General features: G+C 65.4%; 1 protein-coding gene across 2 annotated transcripts in view; it reads right to left on the minus strand.

The window, feature by feature from the left end:
• VRK3 (VRK serine/threonine kinase 3) overlaps positions 1-8,362 on the minus strand; it is a 28,828-nt gene extending 20,466 nt beyond the window's left edge. The window contains exons 1-7 of one of the 2 annotated variants that reach the window (XM_075899034.2): positions 8,187-8,362; positions 6,429-6,571; positions 5,831-5,974; positions 5,329-5,466; positions 4,329-4,381; positions 1,684-1,750; positions 483-567 (exon numbers count right to left, since the gene is read on the minus strand). In XM_075899034.2, coding sequence (XP_075755149.2) covers positions 483-567; positions 1,684-1,750; positions 4,329-4,381; positions 5,329-5,466; positions 5,831-5,974; positions 6,429-6,571; positions 8,187-8,332 — 776 coding nt within the window. In that variant the 5' untranslated portion in view covers positions 8,333-8,362. The remainder of the gene's footprint in view (positions 1-482; positions 568-1,683; positions 1,751-4,328; positions 4,382-5,328; positions 5,467-5,830; positions 5,975-6,428; positions 6,572-8,186) is intronic. The other variant, XM_075899033.2, reaches the window with a different exon arrangement.
• Between the last annotated feature and the right edge of the window lie 1,056 nt (positions 8,363-9,418).

The following is a 9,418-nucleotide window of genomic DNA, read 5'->3' on the forward strand; positions in this document are numbered from 1 at the left end:
TCTGACAGCAGAGCCTGTTTGGGGAGGGGAGAGGGAGACGCTGGCAGGTCAGCATTCCCACGGGCGTGTCTGCCAGGGCCCTTTGGGTTACCACGTTCCCGTCCCCAGAGCCAGGCGAGGGGAAGCAGGAGGAGGGAGGGCTCTCCGGGCACAGGGAGGGTTCCAAGCCAAGCTGCACGCACAGGAGCGGAAGAAGGGGCTGGAGAGAACAGCAGGCAGTGGTAGCAAGGTCATCAGAGTAGCACTGGAATGCAGGAGGAGCAGTGCAGGAAGGGGACTTTATCTGCAGCATTTTGGAGGCTAACTGGGAGGTGAGACCAGGCTCACAGTACTCGGCTGAGGGGCCACTGCAGATACCGGGTCAGTGGCGGGGGGGAGTCAGAAACGGGCGCTGTTGAGAGGGAGATGCAAGAGCCTGGCGGGGAGGGGGGAGGCCGGGGCAGGCGGGAACGCCCCAGCTGCCCCCTGCAACCTCCCCGTACCTGTAGTTACTCCCATGGAGTCCAAATCCAATGCAATTTGGGATCCCCAGCAAGGGAACCGAGTGCATCTTCTTCCACTTCTCCACTAGGAGGACACAGGGTTACCAGATGGTTTAACCAAAAATACCGAACACCCTCCTCCCCCACCCAAAAAACACACCAGGAAAAAAATTCTATTGAAAAAAAAAAAAACACAAAAAAGGGACCTGACAGCAGTTAAGCAAAAAAAAAAAAAATTCAAAATCAGCACGGCCCCTTTAAGAGGCGGCTTTTTTGCTGGTGGCCACTTTGTTTTTCTGCCAGCCACAAGACAAGCCCCTGCAGAACCAGGTAAGCGGGGGAGGGGGGGAGAGAAGTGTCCAGGGGCTGGGCCCAGTTTTGAGTGGGTTGCCAGGTGGCCAGTATTTTCGCCTCCTGGCAGGGAAAACAATCAGAAAGTACCGGACATTTCAGGCGTTCGGTATTTTTTGCATTTTTTACCGGACAGGAGGCAAAAATACCAGACTGTCCGGGTCAATACCAGACACCTGGCAACCCTAGGAGGACCGGACAGACGGGCGTGGCTTTGCCGTGCTCCTGGCCAAGGGATTCTGCCAGCCAGGAGGGCACCCAGCCAGCACCTGGTGCAGGAGCCGCCTTTCCTCCCCCCAGAGACAGACCCGCCGTGCTGGGCCCCGGCTCATCCTGCTGCCTGAGCTGCCCCCATAAAGGCCACAGGAGCAGCCCCCAGCTGAGACATAGAAAGCTCCGTGGGGATCAGTGGCAGGCAGCAGGGGTGGCAGGATGGGGGAGGGGTATGAGGCTGCCAGGGACAGGGGAGAGGTGCGGGATGCTGCCACCCAAGTTACTGAGAGAAGGGGAAGGCACAGACCCCTGTGACCCACATACAATGGTGGTGGGATGACCCGGATCCCTACTCCTGCTGCCCAGGCCCTAGACTTAACCCCGACCAGCCTGCCCCAGGCTCAGCTGGGCAGGACATGGCCGCTGGACTGCGGGAGGTTCGGGGGAGTTAACACGCAGTGGGGGAGGCAGACCGCCGGCCCTCGTGCGGAGCTGCAAGGGAAGGTGCTGCCCGACGGCCTGAGCTCTCCCGCTGCACCCAGCACTGAGGCCAGCCCATGAGCTGAGCCACCCAAGCCTCGGGGCCTTTGCAGTGTGGCTGTGGATGTGCAGGGCAGGCCTGCAGCAGGGCACTCACCTGTGACTCTCTTCGCCGCTCGCTGCAGGAAGATCTGCTCATTGTACAGCCTGCCATCCTTGGCGTCCTGCAGGGCGGGAGGAGCGAGAAGCTGCACTCCCACCGCCAGCGCTGCCCTGCGCCAGAACCGCCCCACGGCCGCTCGCGGGGAGAACCCCTGCCCTGCGCCAGAACCGCCCTCACGGCCGCTCGCGGGGAGAACCCCTGCCCTGCGCCAGAACCGCCCTCACGGCCGCTCGCGGGGAGAACCCCTGCCCTGCGCCAGAACCGCCCTCACGGCCGCTCGCGGGGAGAACCCCTGCCCTGCGCCAGAACCGCCCCCACGGCCACTCGCGGGGAGAACCCCTGCCCTGCGCCAGAACCGCCCCACGGCCGCTCGCGGGGAGAACCCCTGCCCTGCGCCAGAACCGCCCCCACGGCCACTCGCGGGGAGAACCCCTGCCCTGCGCCAGAACCGCCCCACGGCCGCTCGTGGGGAGAACCCCTGCCCTGCGCCAGAACCGCCCCCACGGCCGCTCGCGGGGAGAACCCCTGCCCTGCGCCAGAACCGCCCTCACGGCCGCTCGCGGGGAGAACCCCTGCCCTGCGCCAGAACCGCCCTCACGGCCGCTCGCGGGGAGAACCCCTGCCCTGCGCCAGAACCGCCCCCACGGCCACTCGCGGGGAGAACCCCTGCCCTGCGCCAGAACCGCCCCACGGCCGCTCGCGGGGAGAACCCCTGCCCTGGGCTCCCAGCGCTGCCCTGCACCCCCAGCACTGCCCTGCGCCAGAACCGCCCCCACGGCCGCTCGCGGGGAGAACCCCTGCCCTGGGCTCCCAGCGCTGCCCTGCACCCCCAGCACTGCCCTGCGCCAGAACCGCCCCCACGGCCGCTCGCGGGGAGAACCCCTGCCCTGCGCCAGAACCGCCCCCACGGCCGCTCGCGGGGAGAACCCCTGCCCTGGGCTCCCAGCGCTGCCCTGCACCCCCAGCACTGCCCTGCGCCAGAACCGCCCCCACGGCCGCTCGCGGGGAGAACCCCTGCCCTGGGCTCCCAGCGCTGCCCTGCACCCCCAGCACTGCCCTGCGCCAGAACCGCCCTCACGGCCGCTCGCGGGGAGAACCCCTGCCCTGGGCTCCCAGCGCTGCCCTGCACCCCCAGCACTGCCCTGCGCCAGAACCGCCCCCACGGCCGCTCGCGGGGAGAACCCCTGCCCTGGGCTCCCAGCGCTGCCCTGCACCCCCAGCACTGCCCTGCGCCAGAACCGCCCTCACGGCCGCTCGCGGGGAGAACCCCTGCCCTGCGCCAGAACCGCCCCACGGCCGCTCGCGGGGAGAACCCCTGCCCTGCGCCAGAACCGCCCCACGGCCGCTCGCGGGGAGAACCCCTGCCCTGCGCCAGAACCGCCCCCACGGCCGCTCGCGGGGAGAACCCCTGCCCTGGGCTCCCAGCGCTGCCCTGCACCCCCAGCACTGCCCTGCGCCAGAACCGCCCTCACGGCCGCTCGCGGGAAGAACCCCTGCCCTGGGCTCCCACCGCTGCCCTGCGCCAGAACCGCCCCCACGGCCGCTCGCGGGGAGAACCCCTGCCCTGGGCTCTCAGGGCTGCCCTGTGCCAGAACCGCCCCCACGGCCGCTCGCGGGGAGAACCCCTGCCCTGGGCTCTCAGGGCTGCCCTGTGCCAGAACCGCCCCCACGGCCGCTCGCGGGGAGAACCCCTGCCCTGGGCTCTCAGGGCTGCGCCGAGGCAGCCAAGAAGCGGGAAGACACCCAGGTCAGTGGCAGAGCGAAGATGTGGCTGGTGGGAGAGCCGGGATTGCTCTACAACCCCTTCAGCACAGAGCCAGAGGCATCCTGGCAACCTGCTAGGTCCACGCATTCCCTGTGGCACCACGTGTCTGGCTGACCCTTGCCGGAGGGGCTGCCCGGTGAGGTTTTCTCGGCACCGGGTAACTGGCTCTTCCTAAAGCCCCGCTGCCGTGTATTGCCAATGGCACGCTCCAATCCCGACAGCCGAGATCAGTGACTTGGGCGCCACTCTAGCCCATGCTGTCCACAGCCAGAGAGCCAGACTCCAGCCGCCGAGTACTTATGGCTGGGACCGACGCCAGCTCTGGGGAGGCCGGCTGGGCTGGCAGTGCCGCGGGGCTGACACAGGGCAAGCGGTTATAAAGAGAGGTGCCCGCTGCAGGACAGCTCAACGCTAGCACTACGGTCACTAGTCTGGAAACAAGCTACATTTATAAACAAAGGACCCTCCATTACAACCAGGAAACCAAGCGGCCTGCAGAGTGTAAGGGAGGGCAGGACTTAGCCTGGTAATCTAAAGGCGGACACGCTGGGGTAGCTCTTTTAAACCCTCAGATCCGTTTGCTCACTCCTATCTATCAAGGGCCTCCTGATCCAGCTTCCATGGAAGTCTAAGCGAGCCCCCCATGGGAGCTGTACGGGGCTTTTAACCAATGCAACGGATTCCTGCACTTCTCTAGCAAACCTGCAACAACCAAGCCAATGATGCTAGTGAACCCTGTGAAACCGGATGGAGACTAAGGCTCGACAGCCATTCCGATCAGCTGAGCTACACGCTCCCACTCCTGTCGCCTTGGTACAGCAGCGCTGGGAAGGCAGACCACAGGGCGCCGGACATGGAACAGGCCAGGACTCACAAGCTTGAGAGAGTAGCTTTGCTTTTGAGGGCAGGCTCCAGACGCTGACTGTGCTGTGGAAGGATGGAACAAATGAGGTTACAGGTGCACGGCAGCGCTAGCTGCTCTGAAAGTAGTGCAGGAGCCGCTTGCTTCTCGGCTACCCTCTGCCCCCTCACCTCGGGATGGTGACAATACCGCCCAGGGAGGCCTCTGCACACGGCTGCAGGACAATTCCCACCTTGCGTCAGAGTTACAGGACTCTGCTCACTCTCCGGGCACTGCTGCGACAGCAAACCCGGGAGCTCCTCGGCGCGGCCGAAGCGTCAAGGGACTCGGCTCCTTACACGTGGGATGTAAATTAAATGGGGCACGTGCCAGGGACCTCCGACAACATCCAGCTGGAGAAAAGGGTACGATCCCAAGCCAGCGACAGCTGCGGGGGGCGCGTGTTGAGACTGGAGATGGAGCAGTGGCTTTGAACCCTGCAGCGCTCTCCCGTGCCCGTAAGCGGAGTCCGAGCGAGCTGTGGCACCCCCGAAGCTCGGAACCCACTGTTCCCCCTGCTGCGGGAGGTGGGGGGAAGACGGAGGGTAACACTAACAGCCAAACCCTGCGGGGTTAAACGCCTCCTCCACCCACACACAGGGTGGGCAGAATGTTGGGCGCGCTCCCAGCAGGGCACCTCTTTGGCAGACCTGCTGCTGGCAGGGCAGAGGATGCTGAGAGTACCAGGGCGCTGCCCATCCAGGAGGCTGCTGAGCTGAAGGGGTGAGAGGAGGCAGGATCAGGGTGGGGAAGGGCAGCTCTGTCCCTTGTTTGCCTAAGCTGCAGATTCACCTGACTGCAAACTGCGAAGTGTCAGCAAGAGGCTTCCATTCCAATCTCTTCCAGGAATCAGCCCCCTCCACCTCCCCGGCAGGCTGAGCTTCCAGCATGCCCCAACAAGAGGCAAAGGGAGGAAGACGCTTCTACTCCCCCCCGTTCCCTGAGCGCAGCCCAGCCTGCGTTGGCACAGCACCTTCATACATCAGCCCGCACGTGCTCTGGTGAAGAAGTGTCCCCAGTCTCCACTGCTTGCTGCTCTGGTCGGTCAGGATCGTGCCCTCCGGGAGAGGCACCACGGAGATGGACTTGAGGCGCCGGGGACTGAGCTTGGCTTTGGAGAGGAGACAAAAGCAAGGCTCTGAGCAGGGCAAGGCACCAGAGGCAGAGTGCAGCTGCTCTCCAGCGCAGCGCAGGCTCCAGCCCGGAACCCCAGCCTGACAGCTCCCAACTCGTCGCCCTGCTCCCCCGGTGAGGCCCTGCGATTCAGGGACTCTCCTTCCAGCAGCGGCCAGCCAAATAGCTCTGTTAGCCCAGACCGCGCTGCAGCTCGGCCAGGAGGGGCCAGGAAGGAACCGGTTGGCAAGATGACTGAACAAGCCACCTCCGCAGCGCTCCAGTGCTTCCCTGAGCACCCTGAAGTATCTATCTGCCCCCAACCCCACGAGCACAGCAGTGCTGAGACCCCCAGCTCTCACCCTTGGATGCCACCGTGATCCTCGGGGGAGCAGCCTGTGGGCTGCAAGCCTCCGCCTTGGCCGAGGTGGAAGCTGGTTCTCTCTCAGGAAATGGCCAGGCCTCTGGTTTTCTCGCTGCCGGAGATGTCTCATCCTGCTTCGAGGCTGCACGATTGAAGAAACAAACTCTCCCAACACTGTCCACGTTACTGCAGAATTGTCAGTCGCAACACACCCCCAGCACCTTCCATCCACGGGGCTCAAAGCCCTTTTCGGTGAAATTCTCACTCTCGCACCCTTCCCCCACACGGAACAGGTCAGTGCTCTTAGCCCCATTTCACAGATGGAGAAACTGAGGCACTTAGTGAGAAAGTCACATAGCAATCCCGAGGCAAAGCTGGTTCAGAAACTAGGAATCCTGGGACAGATTGCATTCACTCCCCTCTCTACCACACTGCTGTCAAAGGCAACAATGTGCACACCCTAAGGCCGGCAGGAGGACCCATGCAGACAAACTGGTCCTTGGCATGCCAGTGCTCCACAGCTGCTTGTCACCAGGGAGCTTGGGCTAATCTGGACCCTATCCAAAGAGGCTGCTGTCGAGCCCAGTCCTACTTACCCTTCAGAGCTTCAAGAGAGGCATCTGGGGTGAGTTGCATCGGCTCCTCCTCATCTTCCTTCGGCAGCCTGCTCCCGCACACCGGGCAGAAATGAAATGCCGTCTCTACCTTCTGGCCACACTGCGGGCAAAAGTTGACCATTCTGCAACCAAAGCAGGGCGGGGAGGGAAAGGTGTCAGAGCTGGGGCAAGAAGCCAACTCTGCATCCGTTTCTCTGGAGCAAGGGGTTTGCTAAGGAGACGCCCCTTCACAGCCCCCAGAGCTGACATTAACTCCACTCAGCTGCAAAGATGAAATGATTAAGGGAGGCCAGACAGTGGCGCGGTGGCAGAGAGAGGATGGAAACCCAAAGTCCCCATTCCAGGCACTCGCTGTGGCTGCCAGGGAGTGTCCAAACTAGCACTTGGGAAGCATCTGCCTTTATCAGTGTCGCTATTAACCACTTCAACTGCGCCATGAGGCAGGAGTGCTCATGCAGCTGCGTTCCCTAGGGCCTAGCGTGCACCCTGCCTCTCCCTCCTCCCCTAGCCTCCTGGCCGTGCCAAAGTGGTCCGACAGCCTCCCAAACCTAGCAAGTCAGCTGCTCACTGACTCTTCCCTTCCCCATTGCCGGGTGGGAACGCTGGGATGGGGACTGCTGGGAAGTCTGGCAGCTGTGGGGAGTCGGAGGGAGCTCTGGGTTGTGGGCCCAGCCTCCCACCTGATATCTAGTCAGCTCTGGACCATCCGTCACCCAGAGCCACCAGCTGCCCAGGCCCTGCCCAGCGCTCTCACGGCCCCAGGCTCCTACCTAGACCTGCAGCCCCAACACCTCCCACAGCTCCCATCACCCTGGGGTGCCCCGTCCCACATCACCCACAGGGACCAACCTGCCGCCCCCTTTCCCAGGGCACCCCACCTCGGCCCTGCCCCAAACACCAGACTGGCCCCCCCGTCCGCCCGCGCGGCCTCCTGCCCCAGCCTGGCGGCTCCTCCCGTGCCCCAAGGCACCCCCGCCACGGCTCCCCGGAACCCCCCCCGCCACGGCACCCCTCCTCCCGCCACGGCACCCCGACACCCCCCTCCCCGGAACCCCCCCCGCCACGGCACCCCTCCTCCCGCCACGGCACCCCGACACCCCCCTCCCCGGAACCCCCCCCCGCCCCCGGACCCCCCCCCGCCACGGCACCCCTCCTCCCGCCACGGCACCCCGACACCCCCCTCCCCGGAACCCCCCCCGCCACGGCACCCCTCCTCCCGCCACGGCACCCCGACACCCCCCTCCCCGGAACCCCCCCCCCGCCACCCCGGCCCCCCCCGCCACGGCACCCCTCCTCCCGCCACGGCACCCCGGCACCCCCCTCCCCGGAACCCCCCCGCCACGGCACCCCTCCTCCCGCCACGGCACCCCCCCCCCCCCTCCCCGGAACCCCCCCCCGCCACGGCACCCCTCCTCCCGCCACGGCACCCCGGCACCCCCCTCCCCGGCCAACCCCCCCCCCCCGCCACGGCACCCCTCCTCCCGCCACGGCACCCCGGCACCCCCCTCCCCGGACCCCCCCCCGCCACCCCCCCACCCCCCCCCGCCACGGCACCCCGGCACCCCCCTCCCCGGAACCCCCCCCCGCCACGGCACCCCGGAACCCCCCCCCCGCCACGGCACCCCTCCTCCCGCCACGGCACCCCCCCCCCCGCCACGGCACCCCTCCTCCCGCCACGGCACCCCGACACCCCCCTCCCGCCACGGGACCCCCCGAGCGGCCTGGCCCGGCTCTTACCCGCGCGCAGGCCGCTTCCGGGCCGGGCAGCTCCCCTCCCCCGGGCCCCGGGCACTGGGCGGCCCGGGCCTGCGAACGCCCTGCGGGGCCGCCTCCGCCGGGACCGCCCGCTCGGCCCGCGGCCTGCCCCGTCCGCGCCCGCCCATGGCCGCCAGCCCGCCCGGCTCGGCCCCGCCCCCTCCGCTCCAGCCCCGCCCCGCCCGGCTCGGCCCCGCCCCCTCCGCTCCAGCCCCGCCCCGCCCTGCTCGGCCCCGCCCCCTCCGCTCCAGCCCCGCCCCGCCCGGCTCGGCCCCGCCCCCACAGTTTCGGCCCAGCCCCGCCGCGCTCCAGCCCCGCGCCAGTCTCTACCCGACCCGTCCGAGAACTGACCAGGGCCGGCGGGGGAAGGGGGCACCTGCGCCCCGGGGGAGGGGCCGCCCAGGGGACGGGATGGCCGGGGGGGGCTGGCAAAACACCCGGCGGGAGGGGCAACCTTCCCTCTCATTTTTTTCCATCTGTGTGGAATACATTTTGTTCTGTGCACTGAGGCATGTGCAGATGTGTCCCACTGGCAGAAACATGCTGCCAGTGCGGGCAGTTGTGGGTGCTCTGCTAATCAGCTGGGCAACATTTTAATTTCTGCTGGCTAGCTGCCAAGCACTCAGTTTCCAAGGAACACAGAGCAGAGATGCGTGTGCCCTGGCTGCACTCTACCGGTGGGCCCAAGCAAGGTGCTGAGGGGAAAGGAAGGCATGAGGACGCTGAAAGCTATCCCGCATCTTCAGAGCAAGCCTGTTATTTTGGGCTCACTATTCCGATGTCCCTGTAAAGCTCATTCTGCGAGGAGTAAGGGACGTTTTGGAATAGCGCTTTATTTCCAAATTTGGCGCTGTGTAGACAGTGCCAAATAACAAAATAAGCTATTTCAAAATGGCATCAAAATAAGATAAGCAATTTGCATAGCTCAAATTGTGTCTCTTATTTCGAGTTACGGTGCTGGGTAGACGCAGCCTTAGTGACTTGCAAGGTGCCATTCTTAGGGGAAAAATCTTCAAAAACAAACTGCAGAGCGAAACTGCTGAGCTGGAATTTGTATGCAAAGTTGAGACCATCAGAATGGGTCTGAGTAGAGACATGGAATGGCTGTCTCATAGAACAGATCGTTTCCCCTTCTCATCACTGCTGGACACCAGCCACATCCCCCCGGGTTTAATTAGCACTGGTGTCTCTCCCAGCTCTGCCTCCCTGCTTTC

This window comes from Pelodiscus sinensis, chromosome 15, assembly GCF_052426305.1.
Source record: "Pelodiscus sinensis isolate ZL-2025 chromosome 15, ASM5242630v1, whole genome shotgun sequence".
NCBI lineage: Eukaryota > Metazoa > Chordata > Testudines > Trionychidae > Pelodiscus > Pelodiscus sinensis.